The sequence below is a fragment of the Chiroxiphia lanceolata genome, chromosome 9 (assembly GCF_009829145.1).
Source record: "Chiroxiphia lanceolata isolate bChiLan1 chromosome 9, bChiLan1.pri, whole genome shotgun sequence".
NCBI lineage: Eukaryota > Metazoa > Chordata > Aves > Passeriformes > Pipridae > Chiroxiphia > Chiroxiphia lanceolata.
Genome location: NC_045645.1, coordinates 7,184,246 through 7,209,531, shown reverse-complemented (window position 1 = coordinate 7,209,531; position 25,286 = coordinate 7,184,246). Strand labels below are relative to the sequence as shown.

General features: G+C 40.3%; 1 protein-coding gene across 1 annotated transcript in view; it reads left to right on the top strand.

The window, feature by feature from the left end:
• Window positions 1–25,286, top strand: part of LOC116790940 (BEN domain-containing protein 5-like) — a 910,541-nt gene that overhangs the window by 453,467 nt on the left and 431,788 nt on the right. The window contains exon 6 of the mRNA XM_032696479.1: window positions 24,049–24,088. Within this exon, the coding sequence (XP_032552370.1) occupies window positions 24,049–24,088 (40 nt within the window). The remainder of the gene's footprint in view (window positions 1–24,048; window positions 24,089–25,286) is intronic.

Genomic DNA, 25,286 nt, shown 5'->3' with positions numbered 1-25,286 from the left:
ATATCAAAACTCTATGTACACCATAGACTTCCATTGTTATAGAGTCCTTATTGTCTTGAGTTCATAGGCTGCAGTCTTTGGAATATTGAATTACTCTACAGCTTTCTGTATTCTCTTTCCCTCTCTGCATTTTAAAAAGTGTTCATATAAGATCATTTTATTGATGCCATTTGAATACCAACAAATTTGCAAATTCTTCTAAAAAGCAGCAGATGCAGGAATACAGCTCAAAGACTTCCTTTAAGGTTTCTTGGCTGTTAAAAAAAAAAAAAAAAAGAAGAAGAAGAAGAAGCCAGGAAGTTTTTTTGAATCACCTCTCCTTTAAAACACTTAAAAAATTATCCTACTATCTATTATTGCCATTATATTTGTTAAGGAAACCATATAATGTCTAGAACAGGTAGGGTACAGTGTGAGGTTAATTCCTTTAGATGGTAAAGTAGTGACTTATTGAAGATTACACAAGAAGTTTATGGCAAAACCAATAATAGATAACTGATACTTTAGACATGGTATCATCCACTCTGACATAATGAGCCCAAAGTGTCCTGTGAGGGAAGAAGGACATTGTTCTATAGAGAAAAGAAAGAAAGAGCAAGGACTGTTTTTGTTATTTTATGTCACTAAATCAGGATTCTATTCAGACTCCATTGTTAGCAAATTTAAATAAAACTAATGATCAAGAACTGCAAGACATTTTTTTTTTCTAGGAATTTAATGAAGCATCACTTAACCAGCCTCACTTACAAAAGAACAACCACTGTTTTAACCAAGTTGGGAAGGAAACAGTCAAATGATATCTCATATTTAAAGTACAATTGAAATGGCAGGTCTGGAATTTTAGCAGACTCCAGTACCACTAATATATTTACTGGTATTAAATGTGTGAGCACATTAAAAAGAGAATGTGCAAAAGAATAATTCTGTCCTGAAGAAAAGGACCAAATAAAATTACCAGAAAGCTGTGGAATTTCTTAAATACCAGTCTCTGCTGAGCTCTCTGTTGAACATGACATAGCTCAGAGAAGTTTCCCTTCCTAAGACAATGCTCCTACCGAGGGAACTGAAAACTTGGGCCAAAGTGTTTTGTTGCCACTGGACAGATCCATGGAGGGGGAATTAGATGCTGAGTGCACTGAGAAAGGCACTGAATGCTCCCACTGTAGAGCCACGCTGCCAACTGGGCCAGTCACAGCCTGTCTGCTTGTGCAGCAGGGCCTTCCCCAAGCCCTTGGGACCAAAACTCTTTCTAGGAAATGAGGAGGCAGGCAGGAAGAAGGGGGCGCTGGAAAAACACTGAAAACAATTTCTACCAGGCAGAAGAGCTGAGGAAAGCAAGCAGCTATTGTTAGAGAAAGGAGCAGAGACAGTCAGCAGGAGACTGAGAAGCACTAATCACTGCTAAATCACTGGAAGATGTCCCCACTAAGCAGAATTGCCACCCCTGCTAACCAGCAGCCATTGACATTAAATATTGTGGAGCTGAGCTCGGCTCTCTCAGAGGCCTGCTGATTAAAAATGCCCTGATGAAATGGTGTGTACAGTAAGAAGTGGTACTTAGTGTTTTGTCTTCATAATGCTTTAAATTGCTCTATATCCCCACAAGGTATTTTTCCATTCTCCATTAAAAATGGGCAACAGAGTTTCAGAAACACGGAACTACTGCAGGGCTCGACCGGCTTTTTAAAAAGGGCCTGAGTTAACACTATTTGCTAAGTAATAATGAATTGTTTTTCTTTATCATACCTGATTTCAAACCCTGACAGTGTCTCTAAGTCAGTCTTAATACTTCTTGCTTAACATAGATTAAAAGTTATATAAAGGGCCAGAAACTGTCCCTCCCACATCAGTGCGAAATATTATGGTTCATTGTTTTGCCCATGCTGATTTATGATTTCACAGCAGTAGCTCCATTAAGCTCTAGAATGGATTTTCACATCATAAAAGCATAATGCTTTAAAATTCTTTGTGTTTTAGGACAATTTAATGAAGTAGTTAAAAATTATTCCAGACTGAAAATGTTTTCTGCAATCAAGAAAAAAAATAACCTGGTAAAATATAGGAAAGCAATTAAAAAAAAAAAAAAATCCAAACAACTCACTGCTGATCATAGAAAGATGCTTCTGGAAAAGAGGAGCTCAGTGGGAGAGTTTTCCTTTTTCTTACTTACTCTCCGAAGTGCTTGTGATGTGCCCTGCAGTAATGCCACTTTCTTTGTATATTGGGCAACTTCTAGGGGAAATGGAAAAATAAATAAATAATGCTCTTTTTGTTGCTGATGAAGGTCACATTTTGATTTTTTACAGGAATTCAATAGAATCCTCCTCAATCCAGAAAACCTTACTCTAGAAGCAGAAGGAAAACATCAAATCCTGCTCTTGCATGAACAGAGGAGATCCTCTCCCTTGTTGTGTCACACACTGCTGATATGGAATGCCAGTGTCTTTTTCTTCTTCCTCTTTGCCATGGTTTCTGAGCAGAAACAAGTCATAGCTGCGTGCCAGGCTTGCACTTCCTCCTTAGCAAAGTGAATGAAATGTGTAGGACTCCATTGCCCTTAAGGAATTCTTAAAGCTGGCAGGGATTTTACCCTGCTGTCTCCTTGCAATGTACTCTGGTGTGTAGAAAGGAAAGGGTAAGAGGGTGAGAGGAAAAGGAAAGCAGCAGAGTAGGAAATTAGGCAGGATTTCCTCATGGAACTGGCTGTAGAAGACATATCTGACCATTCAGTGCTCCTGTGAAGGGTCTCAGGGCACAAGTGGTCAGGACTGCAAAAACTATCTACTAGGCCTGGCAAATATTTTGATATAATGTGGGTCAAGGACTATCCCTTATCCCAAAGACTTGAGGGCTTTTATCCAACATTGCATTATCTGAAAATCTTTCATGGGAAGTGAGTATCATCAGCAATACTCGTAATTTACTGGAGGGAAATGGAGATTTTCCCTTTTCTGCAACAAGAAGTCTGCCCAGGCTAAATTGCTGGGGCATGATCTTGTTTCTTTGTTCCTTTTGTGTTTATTAATATCTTAGATTTAGAGGAGAAGCTCATGGAGTCCACGTGCTGAAGGGGGCATCCAGATCCTGGTATAAAACCAAAACCCCTCAGTCAGTGTTGACAATCCTAAGAGTGAGCTCTCTCTCTTCAAAGCCATATGTGTTTTGTTTCTCTTGAATCTGTAGAGAACTCCCTGAGGCATCAAAAGAGAGACATGGTAGTGGAAAACGTGCCTCATCCTTTGCCATCACTTGACTACCTCACTGTGTTATACAGAGAAAGAAGGCTGCCTTGGAAAGAGCAGCGCTGGAAATCAATATTTGATCAGATCTGCTTGTGTTTATTGACATTAAAGAATATTTCATAGAATCATTGAGGTTGGAAGGGACCTTAGGAGATCATCTAATGGATGCTTAATGCCAATAAGTGTTTTCTAATCAGATTGGTCCTTTTCCATATACAGAAATGGTAGCTCTGCCTCCAGGCAATGACACCAGCTACTGAGGAGCTTGTGACAGCTACTGTCAGTGGTGCCTGGGCTGGCAAGCACAGCACCCACATTGAGACTGGAATATCTGGGTTTATAGCTCAGAATCCTGGATGTTACACGATACTCACGTGAATTCTTCTGCCCCAACACTGGGGTTTGTCCCAACAGCTGGCAATGCTGAGAACAATTGCCCTTGGTGGAATATGACATCATACCCATGATAAGTGAAATACTGGTAAAACAGGCACTAATCTTCAAGGTGATTATTATCACATTGCTTTAGTAAGGCCTTTCTCCAGCTCTGGAATGCTTGTGCAGCCAGTGTCAAAGTTCACAGTTTACAAACACCTACATCAGTAACTGGATGTTTGAAAAACATACTTACCTCTTGCAAAAAAAGCTTTTCATTATTTATTATTGCTAACTGGAGATCCTGTTCCACATGAGAGAGATGCATATGTCCACCCCCCACCATGATTTTGCTATTTTAGGAGCTTGTTGATATGCAGTTTGCAGGTGGCTCAGAAGGTGACTCATGTAGAGTGTTTCTTATTTCTCTAGAAAAGGCCAGTGGCTCCTAAACAGGTTTGGGCTGCATCCCTCACACAGCTGCCAGACCCCACCGTTGCTGCAGTATAACCTGAATTCCAGTGTAACCATTTTATTGGGTTTCTTTGGTCTTGCAAACCCAGTCATAACTACTATGCTCCTACTTGGAGTAATGATCTCTCTTTTGAGACAATACTTGAGACCTGAAATTTATAAGCACTGAAGATACATAATTAGATACTTTTTTTTTTCTTTTTAGGGATTTATAGCATTTCTTGTAACTGTGTATACCTTTGCTTACAAGTAATAGTTAATTCAAGTAGATAGTAACAGTCCTTCTGTAATAGCTAGTCATATTCTAGGGATATTTCTCTAAGTACATTACACATTATTGTCTGAATATATCTTCTCTGCATTGCCAACCTGGATAGAAATATTCAGTCTAGTTTCAAACTTTCTTGGGTACATCAGGAAAGTAGCTGGAACAGAACGATCTCAGAATGGGCTGGAAAACTTGGCTAATGTCAGGATAGTGTTTGCTCCAACAGGTTACAAATTATACTGTTCTTATTCTGTTGAGAATGGGGAATAATACATCTCTCAGAGCTATCACTGCATATTTGTTATCAGGTATTGCTATAGATAGGTGATTTCCATAACCTTATTCATACCCCATGGAGTAGCAAACGAGTTTATCAAGGCATCTGTAATGAATATGTGAGTGCTGTGGGGAGGGGCAAAACAGGACAGTGCTGAAAACAAAGGAAAAAAAAAGACAAATACTCTAAGCTTTGGATGGTAAAATGCCAAATGATAACGGAATATTACATGTTTTGTTAGCAGTGGTTTTCTATGAGTTGTTTAATATTGGGGAAGGGAATAGATAAGCATATGTGAGGCAGCAAGGATGACGAGCAAAAAAGCGGAAAATAAATAATAAAAAAAAAAACAAGGCTTGAAGAAGCAGAAAGTTGCTTGAGAACTGATTGTATAAAATATGTATAGACACCTTAAAAGATCAAAATAGCTGTTGGAAGCTGTAAATAGGAACCTTCAAGGGAGGTTTTGTACCTGCCCAGATTTTCATGGCTGTTTTCTCATTTCTGTGCCATTGCTCAGGAAAAGACTGTTGGGTGTCCGGACACTCAGGCAGGGCTGCTGTGCATGCACAGTAAATCCAAAATGTCTGACGTGCATTGCTCTGACTGCAGGGAAATAACTGTACATTACAGGCTGGTTTGGAGGGTGGGATTGCTTTTTTCCAATTCATTGAACAAATGTGTTAAAAGAACTGAAATGTGATGCTTTTGTGTTTTACCAAAACTGCAGGGAAATCACATTTTTTTCTCCTTTCTTGTCATCAACATATTTTCTTTATTCATGTAACAGTAGGTGTCATTTTTCTTTAATTATTCCCAGCTATCATATGTTGCTTTTATTTGTTGAGGATGTTAGTTTCAGGGAAAATAATTTAGACAGTTCCATTTTTTCAGGCAACAATACACTAAATCCTGTGCTTACAAGTTGCAATTAGATAAGAATTCTTCTTTCCACAATCAAATGTGTCAGCTTCTTACTGGAAAGTAATGATGAATCAAACTTATAGTGTAAAATGGGAAGATCAAAGCATTCAACGAAAATGTAATGAAGAAAATACACTTTTATGGCTTGGCATTTTAAATGTCCTCTCTTATATATCACTGTGGCAGCATACAATGGTATAAGTCTTTCTTTAGGAATGAATACAGATTAATGCAGCCTCATTTTCTCTGCCGGAATTTACTTCTGATGAGGATATTTCTCTTCCCTCACCTCCCTCCCACATACATACCCCTCTCTTCCCACCCTCAGACCTAAAAGTATTTTAAGCAGTTTAGCCTGTCAACAAAAGCCTTTGCTAAAGGTTTTTGTAGCCTTTGGTAATGACTTCTAATTTATGTGACTAATTATCCTGGGATAAATAGAGATGAGGTGCTTTAGGATAAGGCTAATCTGCATGTCTGCTGGAAGCTTGAATAGTACATTTTATAAGGCTGCAAAACCCCAAAATTCAATGAAATTAAGGTCGTGACAAAAGGCAGACAAATTCAAAATGGAGGCAAACACTTCTCTTCCTGAGCTGCTGCAGCTGAATGCAAGAAAGGCACTGAGGGCATGAACAGAAGCATCATTCCAGATTCTGGGGGTTATTCCCATCCATACTAAAGCTTTAGGAGGTCTTGCCTGTACTGTTTACTCAGGTATATTTTCATACAGAATTGCATCATGATTTGCCTGTCTTCACCCTCCCTCTTGTCCCAGTTGTGTTGCCTTTACTCTTTAAATCATAATGGTTATCCACCTGTGCCCACCTCACCCCAATTTATGCTGTGGTATAAACAGGAAGTGACGGATGTAATTATTTATATACATACAGCAAACAACAATCTGAGCACAAAAAACTTAGTCCAACATCTCGACAGTGCACGGTGTTATCCCAGATAGAGCAAACTTATGCTGGTGAAAGAGGAAAAGAATGAAAGAAAGGAAATCTAACAGCCTTTTCACTGAGCCGCGAGGTTCAGTTTTCAGAAGAGCTCTTGAATTTAGAACTTGACCTCTGCAACACTATGCAGAGCAATGCATGAGTACTTTAGGAAGTTTAGTCTCATTTTCAGAAGTGATTTAAGGAGTCAGACCTCTTAGGATGCTTTACAAAGCCAGTTGCAGGTAAGTCTGGTGTTGCTCCGAGCCAGCGGGACTGGGTTCAGCAGCACTCTGCACATCTCAGGGACCTCCTGGCAGCTCCTCCCCAGCCTCACCTTTCTGAGTGACTTTACAGCCACAGTGGGTTCTCCCCTGCCAGCTGAGAGGTGAGCAATGCTCCACTGTACCAGACCATGTGGACATGCCTTTAATTCTCGCTGTCCACGCTGTTCAAGTTGGCTGTTTGAACCATCTCATTCCTCAGTCCAAGATGTTAGAAAAGGCCAGAATTCCAGGGTGTGCAAAATGTAAAAATCAGACTTGTGGTTATGTATGTACTCAAAATGTTGTTTTGCTTGCTGAAATCGCTTTTGAAAACATGATGCCCAATTCTTTTAGGAGCCTACAATGCAGTGCTTAAGACATCCAGAGCTAACTTGCTCAGAGCAGGGAGAATGACAGATTACTCAATTCCCTTTTCAATTAGTTAACCACAGGATCATCATTCTACTTCACTCAAATTGTGGTATATTGATTTCTGTTGTGACTCTAAAAGATTTTAATTTTTAATAAAAAGTTAGCATGATATTCTCTTTGTGTGTATAAATCCAGAATAATCTGCTTTTTGCAGACAGGGTATTTAAATTGAAAGACCCTGTAATACCTGTCATGTTTTTAAGGAGCTCTCCCTGAGTTCACAGAACCAGCACCCCTGTGCTTAGTTTTCCCACAAGACACCAGTAACACAAAAGCCTTTGAGACCTAGATGAGAGAATTACAACATAATGAACTTTTAAATATCAATAACCCTTCCCAAAATTGCTGAAAAGCTCCTGTTGTACTAAATCAGAGTTTCAGAATATCAGCTGATGCAAATTACAGAGAAGCCAAAGGAAAAAGTTATCCAAAGCCTTTCCTATCTTTCTATATATACATATAGAAAAATAGGAAAGGGGTGTGTTTTGTATATGTATATATACTTATATCCATATAATTGTATGAATATATCTATCTTTCTACATCCTCTTTCCTATCCAAGGGCAAATTGATATGAATAGGTCTATGGTTCTGGAACAGGTAAATACTAAAGAACTTGCCTTAAATTGCTTCTAGGTTGTGCATACTGACCCCAGACTCCATTTTACTGAGAAATGAGATAACTCAGGTGAGCAGATTTTCCTTCCTTGGGCATCCCAGCCCAAGGTAACTGCAAAGTCAGGTGCAGCAGGTTGCTAATGCAGCCCACATTCAGGGCAGTGCTCTTTCCCAAACCACCAGCAGAAACCCCTGTGTCCAGGTAAAAAGCTTTTATACCAGCAATCTCAATAGTGATAAAAAACTTCTAGATGTTTTTTCATTTGACAGCTTTACTCTAACCCTGAGCTTCCATGGAAAAGCTACACAGAGAAACTTGGCCTGAGTATTAAAAGGAAGTTTCTTGGGGACCTTCTGTACTTTCTGGCACACTTCCCAGGAAGGGACTAATCAGTAAAAAGCCGTTCTTCACACTTGTTCTTTGGCCTGTCCTCCGTGACCTATTTTCTTGACTAATCCTGTGATTTTTATCCCAGCCAATGCCAAATTGCTTCTGTTTCTGCCTGCTTCTGGCCAGTCCTATAACTCTTAGCTCCCAGCAAGCCCTTGGGGGGAAATATGGAATTTTGAATGGCTCCTCTTGCTCCAAGTACTCTGCAGAATCAAAGGACAGTATCAGTAACTCCAAAATTCAACAGCAGAAGCATTCTCTGTATAGGTAAATGAAGACTTTTGTGCAGATGAGGTCTTTCCTAGAAGATAAAATACCATAAGGCCAGTCTGTGTGTGCGATGTGAGGTTTGTACTCCTGAAAGCAAAGAAACCCTTGTGAAAAGCTCTACTTGATGATCTGTGAAGCTTTTATTTTGTTGCCAAAAGAGGGAGCCCTCACAGAATTCTGTGTGCTTCGGCAACATTCTTGCTCTTGTGATCTGCTCTTTAAAAAAAGCTCTGAATTTTGTTTTTCTTACAAAACTTTTGGCCTTTTAGGTTTAGAATAAGTCTGTGGCACAGATAATGTGAGCTGTGAGTTTTGCCCTCTTTGGTTTCACAATGACCTCAGAGTACAAAGAGAGAAAATAAGCTTTTCATTTTCAGAGTTATTCAGCTGGCTATCATTAAGTACACAATTTGGTTTCATTAAATACTATATTTTAGCATTCCAGTGTTAGAAATAATGATCCTGCTAAACTGGACAATGCTGGCTGGGCACTGAACTTATTTTAAATGATACAGGATTCTGTGTGTTGTAATTTGGGTTCCATGCTGCCTTCTGTTTCTGTGAGCTGGAATTGTCAAAACTGGTACCCAATTCAACCTCTTGGCCATCCCAGAAAGGATTTTTTAATTCTGAAATACAACGTTTGAGAAGAATGAGTAGGATCTTTACAGTTTGCCTGATGATATAAAGGGTAAATTAGTGCTGGGGTTATTTGGAATCACCTGTAGAATGCAATCCGAGAAATTTTGGAGGGATTTTAAGAATTACACAACTTGTTACTGATTGGATTAGGTTTGAAGCAGTGAGGAAGCACAGGCACTTTTATTAGTGTTTATCTGCAGGGGGAAAGAGTTTTTTCTCCAGTTCTGCAACAGAGACTGCAACAAATAATAAGTTTACCAGAGAGACTCGGTAAGCGTTGATTCATGGTTCACCCTTACCTCTTCCTGAGCTTGAACTGGTTAAAGGAAGGTCTGGCAAGAGAAATTACAGGTATTTTAGCTGATCTCTGCCATCTTTTCTGAACCTGTACTGTTCCCTAGATTAGTTCCCTGTTGAAGAATTTATTTTCAACCTGATGGTTCCTATGACTCTGTGGCTTCAATACCCCATTTGGTATTTTCTCTGTTTTGCACAGCAGCTCTCTCTTCCACTGTCTGAGTGGATATGACAGTCCAGCCTTCCTTATCTCCCCCAAATCAAAGCCAAACTTGCAAAATAGCTTTATTTCATGGGAGCACAAAGCCAATAATGGGGCAGTAGGATTTAAAAAAATACTTTTACTTGATGATTTGAGATATCTCGCCTTACTATTTTTAAGCACAAAATCAGAGGCTCCAGTCTGACCTGTTTTAGTGAGATTTTGATGCTTGGAATCAGATTCTCAAAAATACATTAGTGCTTAAAAAGCATTTGGGTGCTTAATTCACTCCCAGGTCAGTTGTTCTTGAAAAATGTCACATCCTTGCTCTTGGCAAGACTGGAGTGTGACATAGCAGGATTGTTGCATCAGAGTAAAATCCTGTTTAAAATTCATATTGCTGATTTGTTGTTGACAGATCCTGTGTGAAGGCTGCTGTGGGATTATTGTGCCATAAGAGTGGTGAGATTCAAAATAAGTGCAAGGAGTCAAGTGGCTGAGATAGGAAGGATCACATTTAGGTGATAACTTTTTTTTCCTCTTTTCCATTATGGTGTTGTTGTTGTTTTGAACACTATTAGTATTCCCAGTGCTGTGCAGAAACATAGGGGAGACTTAGGGCAGGAGCTAAGTTGATTGCAATCAAATGACATGATAAAACAGAAAAATAAACCCTAAAATAATTTTATGCATTTGATTTAAAAGAACAACATTCAGAGGTAAGACTGAAATGGCCAAAATGAGTGTTTCTGACATTTTATGGATGTTCTGCATAGGTAGTGTGCCTCCAAATATTGGATGCTCTGATATACCATATGTGCTGCAATTCCTAAGCAATACAACAGATGTTTTAGGTGATCAATTCAGAACTCACTGGCTTTGTTTAGCTCTCCCCATTCCCAATTTTATATGATGTGAATGTGCCTTTCATCGTAAGTAGAGGAACAGTTCCATATTTAAAAATCTATGCATAATTCAGAGTTGACACAGCAGCAATACTAAAACACCCCCCAACCTAGAAAATCTCATGTTCCTCAGAGTCCAAAACACCTAGTTAGCAAAAGCTGTGGCCAGTAAAAATTAGCTTTGTGTGGCTTGAATCAAAACTTAACTATTCTTTTGAGTTTAGGTTTATTGTACGAGGCAGATGAAAGCTGACAGTTCTGATTTCTTTGTTGATCAGAGGGCTGGGGGAGCTGCTTTGTTTGCTTATTTGTTTTTAAGAAAAATTTCATCCTATTTCTGTGTAATCTCCTCCAAAGCCAGCTTCCTAATGGTACCTTTTTATCTTCAGGTCTCTTAACACTTTCTTCTCTGCTGCCCCTTGCTTTGCCAGCTCCTAATATGCAAAGTGCCTTTTCTGCCCTGTGATCAGCTCTTCTTTCTTTTTATCTTTTCTTTTCTTTTTTTTTTTTTTAAAGAGCTTTTTAACAGTAATCCCCAATGATTTTACTTAGTTTTCTGCTCATGTGGGCTGGAAATCTATTCAGCCTTCATTAAAAAGCTCATTTGAAAATAGTGATTCCATTGTATTGTCTGAACCGCTCAGTTTATATATTTGGGGATATAAAAGAGGTGAACTCTCATATTTTTTCCAGTTGTAAATGAGCACAGATATATATCTGATGGCTAACACAGTGGAGAGACTTTCTTCTGGAGTGGTCTGTGGGGAATAAACTTGCCTGTCTGCCTCTGCAGAGGCTGGGAGTGGCGAGGGCAAAGTCAAGCAGGGTTCCTGCACCAGCCCCGTGTCTCCTCTGCAATCTGAACCCACAGGACCGTGGCGAAGGGAGCTACAATTCAAAAGGAAAAATGTTCTCTGTCTTCAGTGACCAAAAGAAAAATTTAGGCTCACTGGGAACAGGAATGAATCTGACACCTAATTTTGCCACTATAAATTGGAACATTTACATTTGTGTTGGTCTTTCAAAAAAAAAAAAAATTCCTGAAATATTGCTGTCTGACACAATAGAGTTCAGGCTAAGAACAAGGATAAATTTTCCTGGCATGTTCACCTGTGGAAACTTTGTTCACCTTTCCTACAACTGTGAAATTGGTTTGAAATGATGGACTGATGCTTCCTTCAGAGTTATTCTTGACATACCACAGCTCTTTCACTAACTAAGAAATATGTACTGTTTGGGGAAGCAAAATGCTTTCCAAACACAGTGTGGAAATGTTGTTGTAAACATCTACATAATTAATTTTTAAGGTTAATGTTCAAGGGATGTTTGGAAACCTCTTGGATTTCTTCTAATAAGCGAAGAACGTAAACAAGGGCAATGGCAGCAATTAAAATACAGAACCATCTATTTCTAAAAAAAATGGAAACTTCAGAGTGACTCACAAATCATAGGTAAACATCCACATTTCAAATTACCTAGAGAAACAGATTTTCCGTGTAGCCCAAAGGCAGACTGGTTAAGAGTAGCTTCATGACACAGCTCCTACGTTCTTGCTTTGTTACATGGACACGAGTAAATCTCAGCTTCTGTCTTCTGGAGATCTGATTCTGAGGGACACAATCTGCCCTCAGTGACTGTCTCAGCAAGGGGAACAGGGGAAACTCAGCCTTTGGCTGGACTGAACCCTGAAGCAACTCCACATTTGTGATGCAAAAAATTAGCAGTTTCCTATAGAAATTGGTTAATAGGGCATTTGGTTCCCTTCTCTCTTCCACAGAAGTCCCCACGCTTTGGGTACTGCTCAGAACAGTCCTGTGTTGGCCAGTCACCACACAGACTTTCCACAAGTGTGTGTTCTGGGATTTTTAACCACTGTTAGATATACATCAGGTAGCAGGTCCCCAATGAATTGCTTATAGAACTGTAAAAGTGAGATAATTTGAAGCAGTTAGCAGTGAGGCTAATGAAAAAAGGGCTTCAGACCTCTTATCTCTGTTCAGTATACAGGACAAATGTTGTTCCCTATTTTATTAGCCACAATAACCTGGCCTGGACTGAGGAGAGGAACAAACTGGTAATATCTGGATGGCCTTGTTTCCTTATGCAGGTTTCCATGTGAGGCTGCTCTCCTCCAAACTAATTCAGATTTTGATGAACCAAACTTTTATTTTCTCCTTTAACATGACATATTTTTTGTGACATAGCTCTCTTCAACTGTTGTGAATAAAAGTGCCTCTGGAATGTTTTAAAGCACCTGGGTGAAGCGTTTGGGCTAAAATATCAAATTTAAAGGCTTAAGATAAGAATTGTCCCAGTTCAGATGTACAGAGCTGAATGCTACCTTGGTTCCAAGAGCCTCCATTTGATTTTTTATTAGCATTTCCAGAGACACCACCCATAGATTAAACATGAATCACACTAGATAGTGTACAAAAGCAGAGTGACCTTAGAAGTGGCTGCAGAGTCCCAGTGCTGCCCTATTAGTCTTTAGGAGTTTGGATATGGATTACAGCCTGAGTGGACCTTGTTCCTCAAGTTCTGTGGCTCAAGATATTCAGCTACAGGGATTTAGTAATGATTTTAGCATGTGCCACAGAAAAGTACAACGAAATTACTTCAGAAACAAAGGAGAAAGTGTTGGGTCTGTTTAGAAAGTCATATTGTACCTTTTGCCTTCAGGATAGCCCTCCCTTGTTATTGCCATTTAACTTCCCCAGACAGTGCTGTCACGGGCTGTAATTAAATAGGTAGGGTTTAGAAGAATGAAGATTGGGATGCTCTGGATCATTTGTTAAAGTGAATATGACAAGCAGTGGTCTGGTTTGGAAAAAAAAAATATTTGAGGAATAGAAAAACAAACTCACTGCCGTGGATTGTGAAAGGAAACAGACTCAAACTGAAATTAGATGAAAAGCTTGAAATTAGATGAGGCAATAGTCAGCCATATAAATTTATATATTTGTCCATACATACTAGATTCTAATTTAGCTTTTCACTACAATTTTTATCGTGTTGTCTTGACTTACCTACAGTAATCAAGAAACATTTCACAATATGGGGGGGGGGGGGGGTGGAGGGAGAGATTTTAAATAATCCTCCCAATTTAAATGTGAAAACACAGTTATTTCCCCTTCCCTCCTGCTTGTCCCTATTGCAGAAAAGTCTTTGGCTGTAATGGTGCCTTGACAGCCCGAGAAGAGCTTGGAGAGGTGGCATCAGTTGCCCCTTTGCTGCAAAAGAAAAAAATACTGATTTTGTCCAGCTGTTATGCAAGTCTTTGGAATAGAATATTTCCTATCTGATTGGTTTACATTCCCATAGTATTAGTTTGAAAATGCAGATGAAACTGGGCTTTAGCACGTCTGCTGGATAGAGGAAATGAGGAAATAAGGAAAGAGAAAGAAGACGTGAATGTGACAGGAGTAAAGGGCCTGTGAATTTAGAGATGAAGATTAAAAAATGAAATTATTGGTGCATTGGAAATCAGTTCCTTTGGCTCCCCTCCCACTGATTTCCTGTGGCTCCTCAAAGAGATGCTACCTTTCCTAGTGTGTTCTGCCATGTTGGTGACACATGGTGTGATAACTTTGAGTACTTCCTAGGTTTTTCTTCTGTATCTACAATACCCAACATATATCACTTCCTTGTCTGAAATACTTGTTTATAAACATTTACTTCTCTGTGCACCATGCAGAAAGCAATAGACACACCTCACTATAAACACACAGGAATGTTTGTGTGTGTCTGTGATTCTACAGACATATATGCAATATATTTATGCTCATACTTATATACAACTACAGTGATGGTAACTGCAAAACTCAATTGCAAAACCAAATAAGCTCTGTCTTTTCCTTTTGGATGCTTGGATGCATGGAGCTGTAGGTTTGAGGCTGGTGGCTTTGAAGCTGAGTGGTGCTGGCACAAGTGGAGATCACTACAGAAGAATTTTGGAGGTGTAGCCTGTAGATCTCATGCAAATCCTTTTGCAGTCATAAAGTTCTCCCAACATTTACTCTCCTTCGTGTTATGCAGAAAGCCCAGCTACTACAGGTAAAAATGTTGTTTGCTTGTAGAGCTAAAACTGCTCTGTTGAAAGTCTTAAGTTCCTGAGATGTTTGAATGTGATATGCCAGAAATGCAACCTGTTATTGAGGCTTTCTCCTGAATAAAATGTCATGCATTACTATTGCACACAAGTCACTTGGTTGCCTTTAAGTATTGCCATCTCTAAGTGGAAAGGGAATATATTGTGAGTGTTTGCAGAATACCTTCAACCACAGGAACTGTGATTTGGCAATTGCTGTGCTGTGCTCTCACACAGCTCAGAGAAACTCCAACACCTTGAGAGAAAGTAACATCTGAGATAAACACAACCAGGTAATTCCCACCACATCAGAAGTAAAGGAAGGGAGCTCTTGGCGGGGGAGGGATTTAGGCTCTAGGGAGTCGGAGAAAATGGCAGTGAGAGAAGTGTTCTGTCGTGTTTATTTTCACTCTGCTGCTGAATCACAGGGACTTCTTAACACATAACTCATAAGTTTTATGCATGAAAACCCAATCAGTTTTGGGAAATTTCATTTTCAGAAGGAATTTACTCTTGTGTTGCATCTTTTATATGTCTTTTTCTTCCTTCTGTTTGTATTACTGTCTTTATGGTGTGAAACCACAAGAGCCCTGTTTCTTAAAAGGTTATCAAAGATGTGGGTTTTTTGACTGGGCTCAGGTGTATTAGGAAGTGGATAGTGTCACTGCTGTAATTCAGAGCTTTGTTTTTCATTTAAGTGCTGCCCTGAGCAGGATTCTAATCCAGAGCAGGAGCCAAACTGAGTGCAAACACATGCTGCTCCTGGAACAAGAAGGCATTTAAGTTCTTAGAAAGAAGGACTCTACCAGTGAAAATTTCTCATGTTTCAGAAAGCTTCCCAAGATCTCCTTCAGACTCTTTTTTTTCCAAAACAGTAATTTCTTTGAACCCAAGTCAGTCATCAGTCTTCTCACTACCAGCTAATTCTGGCATGATGACAGTTTATGAAACTTAGTATTAGTTGACATGGAGAAAATAGGACAATTGCTATTAAACTGCTACTAGCTGGTAGCTAAACTACTCAGATTGGACATTAATTTTGGAACTTAAGTCCCAATTTGAATAAATATTTATTTAGTTATAGAAGGTTCTGGAGAAATGATCTGCTGGTCAGAGCACTTGTAGATGGATATAAGGAGCTGGAGTTCAATCTCAAGGTCCAGAGCAGGGATGAACTTCTGAATTTGTGCCTCCCTTCTAATCACAGGCTCCTACAACTGCATGTTTAGTTTTAAAATTGCCTGTATTGGGGGTTAATCTGTCCTGTCTGTTATCTAAACCAACCCATAAACAATGGCTAGTTAGTCAATATCCCATTACTGGCATAGGTAGATATGCTTTGTTTCTAATTAAACATTAATTGAACGCTGTTGCTTACCCCCCTACCCCCCACCCCCAACAAATGGTGGACTTAAGTTCATAATTGCTTCCACAAATACTGCTCCTTTCCTTTGTAAAACTTAATGTAAGACAGGAATCACAACTAAAGAATGGCTGTGCAATGCTAAAGCAGTCTGCATCATGTATAGATTTAGGTTGTTAATGGCACTGTGTGTGGTCTGTATAGTTTTTTCCCGCCCTTGTTTACTCTATTTTTTCAATATAAATAAAATTTAAAGGGAAGAGTTTTTTGGCTCCTGCTGCTCACCATGTACTTTAATCCGTTGTTTGTGGCATTACAATAATCTCTATAGGCATTAAATAACTGATGTCACAAGCACAGGATTATAACCACAGCTCTGCAATTTACATAGTAATACAACAAAATATGAAAAACCTGCGTGGCAGTGTGTTACCAAAACTAACCCTTTAAAATGCTGAGTTAAATTGTGGAATCAGTAGATCCTGAACCCTTGCTGTGTAAGTACATTTAAAATGAGAACACAGCCACAACCACCTTTTTGTTAGAGCAACTACAAAGAGGTTTGATTCCAACCTGGATGTGGAGGCAGACCATGGAGAAATGGGCCTGTTCTCTTCCTTCATTTCTTTCAGGGTCAGAGCTTTTGGGAAAGAGCAGAGCAAAGTACACACAAGGCATTGGCTGTATCATCCATTCCTTTCCCTCAGCCTTTACTGTGGCAGAAATACCAGGGTTTGTGAGCTGTACTCCATGTACTCACATACTCAGGGTGCAGAGGGCCCAGAGCCCTGGCTATCTGTGCATTAATTTGTCTCAGCATTTCAGGTTTGAATTAACATGGAGGATAGAAGCCTATGAAACTGGGAGCTCTGAGTCAAGTCTGCCAGTTGGGTTCAATGAAGTGATTGGATTTGCTTGCCATATTTTGACTTGGTTTAAAAAGAAACTGTTATTAACTAATCAAAGTGTCCTTTTACATCTGAGAATATCTATGTGCATAGTATACATCATAAAGCTGCTACTAATGTACTTCGATTCCTTCACTAAGGTGCATAAGGATCCTTATTTACAAATGCAGAAGGATAGAAAACTGAAGAGGCTTCAGGTTGTCATAACTCTTATTGGCAAAGTTAAGGATCAGGTCGTTCCAAAGCAGTTCATTCCTCCTCTCTTTCCAGAGATAAGATAGCCTTGACAACTTTTTGTTGTGACTGTTAATATTTATGGTGAACTGATGGGCTTTTTTTTGATTCCTAGTGGTTCACTAAGAATTGGGTTACTATCTTAATGAGTGTGGTATATGTAAATAAGGCAACCTATAGATGGAGCACCAGTAGATGTCACTCAAGAATATGTGGAAGAGACCATGAAATGAGTGTGACCAATAAAGCTGAGTGTGCACATTGTCAGTGGCCTCTCTGCACAGCTGCTCAGGCTGCTCGGCCTCCCGTGGCTTTGGGCAATGATCCACTGCTTTTGGTAGCCACCTCCTCACCAAGGCTTTGGGGCTGTGACCTCCCACTTCTGCCACAGGTACTGCAGAGTGTTTGTGTGTCTGCCCAGAGACACCTCCCATGGCTTTTCCACCTTTCCTTAATCTTTGCTGTATTAATGTTCTTTCTAAATAGCTTTTGAGCACAACAGGACTGTAAGACCATTGTGCATGAATCTTCTGTTCCTGAGACAAATAGTTCACAGGGGGAGAAGGAGAGGTCTTGGCTACTTGTTCAGCAGTGTTTTAGAAAAATAGGAAGGTACCGGGCATCAATGATTTTGGGAAAGAAATACACAGGTGTCAGATATTAAGTAGAAGAATATGTGTACTAGAAGTATGAGTAAAGTAACTTAATAGTTTGGCACTGTCTTTCAATATTTGGACTTGGTTTTGATTCTAAACCAGAATTGAGTTACCAGATATTGCAGCAATCAAGTGTCTGCAGAGGTCACTGTTAAAATGGTTTAAAATGCTCATTATAGTTCTTAGCATGAGGAATAACATATCCCAAGCCACTTTATAAATGTTCTTCCACACCTATATTATCAATAATTGATTCCACAGAGTAGGCTACAGCAGATGCAATTTGCTAAAATCCCAGTCAAGTGTCAACAAGCTGACTGGTTCATTTTATCATTATACCAGGAAACTTTAGCAGCTAATCATAAGGGAAGTACAAAATGTGAGATCTTGTTTCATTATATGAGTAAAAGCCTGTGATTTCAGGATGGAAAGAAAAGATCATTGCTCAGCATAATGTGCTTTAAAAAAAAAAAGCAGCAGCTTTAAATCATCAAATTATCCATTTTAACAGGATTTGAATTAATAACTTGCTGAGATCATTACTTAAATCAGGAGTTTCTCTTTGGAGGTAAGTCTTGCACTCTGAAGGGAAGGAGGGTACAAGCAGTGAAACTTGCATTTGAGGATCCAGGCAGATGTGAAGTGCTCACTTTTTTCCAACACCTTTCTTTATCTTCTTCATTAGGAAATTTTTCCAGATGTTGACTAGCCCTGAATATTTCTTAAACTGTCCAACAACAAACAACTAGAAGAAGGCTTGCACTCCTCTGTCACAAAAGTGTCTTTTGCATAGGAGCACAAAAAACTGAGGTTCATGGCTTGTCACCCCTCAGGTAGCAATGAGAAAGATGGGACACAGCCTTTGACCTCCCTACTCTGCCCCTTCTCCCTCCCTCTGCTGTAAATCCCTCCAGGGCAAAACCAAGGAGGCTTATGGTGGTGCTTGTGGGCAGCCACATTGTGCCAAGTTGCACACTTGGGATCTCTTTGATCTTTTTCTGAACTTTTGGGTTCTTTCATGGCATAATGTTCGAGGACAGCTTTCAAAAGCACTGATGTTACACAGTGTGGCAAGAATAAAGGCCATAGAAATGTGAAATTCACCCTTCAGTACATCCTCATCTTTATTTTGTGATTAGATACACTGGTTTCAATTACTCTTATGTCAACACAGTTTAGAGAAGAGAAACACTAGTTTAGAAGTCAAAAGGAAAAGGCACTATTAGTGACAACTTGTGGCAAAGTTTCCAGGAAAAAAAAATAATTGCGTGCTTGATTTCAATCTTAAACCCTCCGAACTGCACAGTAAATTGAAGGTTGTGAGGGACAGACACCTGTTCAAACCACATTGAAATTAGAGGGAGGAGATCAATAGCAGAGACCAGCCTGGGTAAAATATATTTTGGAAGACAAAATCCTTGTGTGGTCCCAGAGAGTCAATTCCAGCCTCCTGTGAGGGGCCTGTGGCAGGAGCTGCTGTTGAGATGGGCAGCTGCCTTTGGGTTCACAGCTGCAGTAAACACTGCCCAGAGAGGGAAGGCAGTGAAAAGACACAAACCCAACAGGAGCTTCTAAAGCTGATGTCAGCTCAGGGCTTAGGAATTTTGTATGGAGACTCAGAGCAAGGCAGGTAGAGATGCCCTTGCTGTCTAGAAAACCTCTACTGGCTCCTGGGACTTGGGTGCCTGGGAAGCTGAAGAAGCTCCCAGCACAGTGGCCTCACGTATGCCATAGATCCATGAATGGCTGCTGCCACCTCCATCTCCCCTTACCTGCCCTGCTGGGTGTTGGGGGCTTGCAGATGATGTGCTGGGACAGAAGGCAGGGGTGAGAATAATTTTTTTGGATCGTCGCGGGAGGAGGAGTAGGAAGATGACTTTATAATTGGTTTTTTATCACTCTTTCTGACTATATTGACTTTATACTTGACACAGCTTTGGCTGGCAAGTAAGGCCCAGATACATTCAGAATTAGATATGACTGGGCTCATTCTTACATGAGAAGAAAATCATCGGTTGCTACAGAAACAGCTCCATATCAGTCTCGTGGGGCATCTTTGCATCTGGCTTTTTTTCCTTCTCTTTTGCTAATCTGTAGATAAGAGTCAAAGCAAGTGCAGCACATCCCACATCTCTATAAAAGGTTGGAAGAACTCTGCAGAGAGCAAAGTGTGAAAGAACATCTCATAGATAAGCTAAACTTAAATGAATGAGTTAATTTACACTCCCCCTGCATTTTTTTTCAAGTTTTGCAACTCTCTCTAAGTTAATTGAGGTGAAAATTAAATGACACCAGTCAGCAAATATTTTAAAGACCACCAAAATCAAGGAAGAGAAAGGAGGCACTCAGAAAAGGAGTTACTAAGAAACAGGAAAAAAACCGAGGGGTGAGTTAGAATCTGTGTCGAGAAAATTGCATCTTGCAATGGAATAATAATCCAGGCTGACTTTCAGGCAAGTTGTTTAACTTGATAAATTAAGGAATTAGTTAAAAATAAGTGTATATTATGGGTGAACAGGGACCATTCTGCACACTTCAGACCAGCTCACCAGCGACGTTCTTCAACTGGTTTTCTAAAACGTAATGAATTCTTGATGCTTAGTAGATTAATATTTATTGAGTGAATCAATGCTTAATTTATTAAAAAATTGCCTTCCTTGTATTTTAATATGATTTATTACTCATCAGTGCTTATTGCATTAATTAAAGATTGTGTTAATTTTGTGGAAGTGAGCACGATCTGCTGCAGGTTTGCTGCGCTGTGGGGACTGTGCCTCTGGGTAGTGCCAACCATGGAAACTGCTGGAGGTGGGAAGCTGGGATGAGTCACCTCTTCCTGCCCTTGGGATTTCAGATAGCCAGCAAAGTGGAAAAGAGGATGCTGCCCCTCAAGGGTAGGACAGGATTATAGCAATAGCAATACTATGATGATACAGGGAATGTTTCTGTTTGCCTCCTTCAAATTATGACTGATGCTGTGGAATTCATTTTGGTGTTTCTTATGGAATGTCTTTTTGTCAATATAGGTGAAATCCAGCCTTAGAGACATGGGAAACTGTCACCACTTTCCCAACCAGGAACAACAGTCATTGTGTTTCAGTGTTCAAACTGTAAGAAATTCGTGGGACAGTAGTTTGCCTGGAGATTGGGATGGTCCCAAGCATCTCAGCAGGGGCAGGTGTTTGAGAAGTGGAAAATTCCTAAAGGCAGAACAAAAAAAGCCAGACATCTTGTGAGCTGAGGCTTTCAAGAAATCTGTCAAAACAGGGAGAGGGTGATCCTGCTGGAGGGAGGCCACAGCTGCAATTTGCATCTCTCAGCACTGAAGAAAGAAGTGAATATATAAAGCCCCACAGCCACGATACTTCTGGTGAAATTATTTTATTAATGGGTGTGACATTTGTAATGTCTCTCTCTTTAAATTCAAATACTGCTGTTTTTATAGCTACTCATAAGTGAGTCTGTCTGGTTTTTTTAAAAAAATCCATCTAGTTACTAGGCTGCTTGCATCCAGCTGAGCCCTGGAAACAGCAGAGAGCTAGTCCCTGAGATCTGGAATTTCCAGAAAGTGGTTGGATCCATAATTAGGGTACTTTTGCATGTTTAAATGCACAATTCTGCAACACACTTTGCTGTTTGCTCCTCTCCGGGGCTGGGGTGAGTGTGCACAAACTTCCCTTGACGAGCTAAATCAGTGAAACCTCTTCAAGGTCCCATGAAGGTCAGAGCAGAGAATTTTTTCCTCTCCTGGTCACCAGGCAGGCAGGGACCACTGTGCTCCAGCCTGGAGCGTTTGGGTGGAACCAGTGCCAAGGACCTGGTGGCATTTCAAATCCCTCGCAGCAGTTAGGTGTTAGATGCAAAAGATCAGTGCTGCTCCACTTGAAGTCAGAGAAATAACTTGAGCTTAAAGTTCAGCATATACACAGAGATTTCCTGGATCTGGAGTTAATTTGTTTTTTTCCAAGGTCAGCCTGAAGGCAGCATCCAAACTGGAAAAAAAGTTAAAACCTGAATGTTTGACTTGTAATAATTTAATTTTATTTCCCATTTTGTTTAACCTCTCCTATAGGCTTTTGTTTTCCTGACGTATCAAGTTAAGCTCTTTAGGTTTTTATTTAATGTTTATTTTTACCCCATTTAATAGACTCAAGTCAGGACTTGGGGCCAGTCAGGCTGCATGCCTTTCTCTCTATTCCAAATCTTTGCATTTTGCAACTTTCTTTGATGCAGGATATTTATATTCCACCTTTTTTTTTCCTAGTAGAGAAGCTTTCACGGAGTATAGGCTTTGGATATATATTTTCTGCTCTAGCTGTTCATTAGATATACAGCATTTGGAGTTCCAGTTGTGCTGAGAAATGTAAGCAAAGCTTTTGGCCCAGTGGGGGCTAAGCTCTGGCATTTCATAGCTTTGTACATATGAATCAGGATTAAGGTGCAGGATCTATATAAAATTTAGCTCATTAGGAGATGTTTCGTCTTACGGCTCCCACTGGGAAGGTGGGTCCTTTGCTTACACACAGTATTCCTCACTTTACTTACTCCCTGGGAAAGGAGGGGGGTGAGCAGCCCCCTGCAGAGTAGGTACAGCAGTTCTTGTGCAGGGGACACAAAGCAGCAGCAGGGTATTCCTCTCCCTTTCACCATTACCCTGCACACCTGGAAAAAAACTTGGCACTCACTGGCCTCGGTATTTTATACTAAAGCAAACGCAGTCGAGCACAGTGCTGAGGTTGTACTCAGGATGACTTATCAGAGTTAAGAGAACAAGGAGTACTTCTGAAAACAGACAGACAGGACTTTTCTCACAAATGTGATTTGTGTTGTACCAGATTTAAGGTGCTGAAGGCCAGAAAGGTTTCAGAAAATGTGGGATTTTTCAGCCTGACGCCCCACATGGCTTCCCAGCAGGCCACGTTCCCGTTGGGCACATAGCTCAAGTGTATTCACTGAATGTCCATGTCCATGCACTTCAGCCAGTGAAGCTTTACTACAGAGAAATTATGGGTTTGGAAGGGAGTTTCATCAGTCATAATTTTCAAGGAAGAGCGTTCACAGTAGGGAATACCAAGTTGATGTTGCCTCCTCAAGGACTTTCAGCTGTCACACAGGGAATACAGTGAGTGCAGTGATGAGAATTAGATTAGAAGAAGATCAATAGGGCTGGCAATAAATGAAAGTAACACAGACATTATTGAGCAAATTAGGAGAGAGAAATTAAACTGGACAGTATAATCTTCAATACCAGCTAGACACACTACTGTTGGGCAAAATTAGGGAGACAACAGTAAGTTAGAAAGTGCTGTGATGAGGAGGCATTAACAGTCTGTGAGATGGGGAAAGCCCTGCTTGTGATGGAAAGCTCTCAGCCCACAGAAGGGTGGAAAAGGGTGATAATGGTCCAGGAGCACATGGATTTAAGTGGTGGGCTGCAGAGAGGTAACAGTGGGGAGATCACCTAAGACTGGGAACATGGAGCAGGCGGCAGCACTGGCTGCATGTTACAGGGAAAGGGAACCTCAGGTGCACCCCACCATCACAAAGGCTTTGGTGGCATAGCTTGTTCCAGGCAGAAAATTTTCCTAACCTTCCAACAGTACAGGTTGGTTTGCCATGTGAAGTCTTGCAGGCCTTCCAGAAACACTCCTCTGTGTAAACTTGATTATTTGCCATAATAACTCCCTGTATTTTGCTGTCTGTACAGATATCCACTGATGATCAAGTCAGGCAAGCTTTTGGGGTGAGGGATATCCGGTGGCAATGAGATCCATGGGCTGACTGCACTCAGCATGAAAAGAAGCTTTCCTTTTATCACTCTTGAGTTTGTCTAGATACTCTTACATGTCTTTGAAAGGTTCACCCCAAGGCAATATAATTGTGTTTGATCACATACAGGCATTGAGTCAGTGATTGATATGAATAAAGAACTTAGTGTTGCTCGTCCCGGTTCCATGTCTTCTTCCCTGTGGAATCAGAAATCACTTTTATAAATATATCGGTCCATCTGTGCTTCTAGCTATCCATTTCAAGTGTATGTTCCAAAAAAGAAATAGTAACACTTTATAAGTGCAAATAAAAACACATTAAAAGGACTGAGCAAGGGGTTTTTCTTCCTCGTAAAGTGCATGTGGATCCCTTCCAAAAGAGTTACTGTGAGCCATGTAACTTGTAATTAATTCTGCTATAAATGTCAGAACACTTACTTTGCAGGTCTAAGCTGACCCACTAAAATTAGTCCCCTTTTAACAATTCCTTTTATAATTTGTTTTTCAGCAGAAACGACGGCTTGACCTCCTGACAATAACCAGCCCCGGTAAGTGAGCTCTGCCGCCCAGCTCTCTTCTCTTTTCTTAAAGAGATGGTTGTCTAAATGTGTTTTTCCCTCGTCTCTGACATGCAAAATGAAAAACACTGTTCCCCAGAAAATCTTTCACCTAATAACAAGTGACAGCTATATTGTGCTCGGCAAGGCCCCGGGCAGTTATCCGTTCACAGAGCTGCCTCTTCAGACCTTTACTCTATGAATTGGAGTGCTGATATTTCTTTAAGCCTCCTGGGGTTACAGTTAGTGGTATATCTGCAGGGCAGATGCCCTCAAATTCACAGTGTGTGTTCAAGTATCACGGAAATGCAAGCTTGAGTTTCCTTGGTGGCAAATGTGAGCAGTCTGGGGAGTAAGGAGATGGTGGCCCTCTATGAGCGTGGTGGGAGGCAGGAGGCCCAGGCCCAGGACTGAGAACCCCAAAGTGGATCTGAAAATCTTTAGGTAAAAGGAAAATGCTTTAAACTATCTGCTTTGTGGTGGCTTTTGTAGTTTGCCTCTTGAGGAGGTAAACCAAAAATGTGTTGTATTGGGAAAGTGTTGGGCTCTTTGGCATTGTGAGTTTTGAAGTCTCAGCACCGTGGCTGAAATGCAGGTTGGTTCAGTAGTGCCCCTCTGTGATCTCAGCTCTTCAGGCTGGGTGGCTTTTTGTTTATTGCTATTTGTCTGGCTCACTTTCTTTCCATTAGCTGCTGCAGAAGTTTGCTGCCCACCAGGTTCAGATGTACACCCTGCTCAAAGAGTGCCACATTTTGGTTAACTTTTTCAATTTTTCAGATGTGTGTATGTATTAAGCTCTCAGGTTGGCTTTAACTGGGACTAATGAGTTCTGGCTTTAACTGGGAATAATGTGTTAGCGAAGTGAACAGGTGTTATGGGAAGTGAACAAAATGTGACACACATTTGCTTGGATAACAGTTTTGCATCGATAATTGTTCTGACACTCTGAATGTAGATATAATCTGTGACATGGTTTCTCCTTCACTAACCTTGTTAAAGTAATAAGAATTAAAATAAGGAGGAGGAACACTTTGTTGGGACAGATGTTTGAGGCTATTGGCAATTGCATCACATTTTTGCATGTTCACTTTTCATGCAGTTTGCAATTATGTTAATGTATGCTCAGGGCACTTGCTGATAAAAGCAACAATACAGTGTGATACAGCCATTGTCACTATTCTGACTGTAA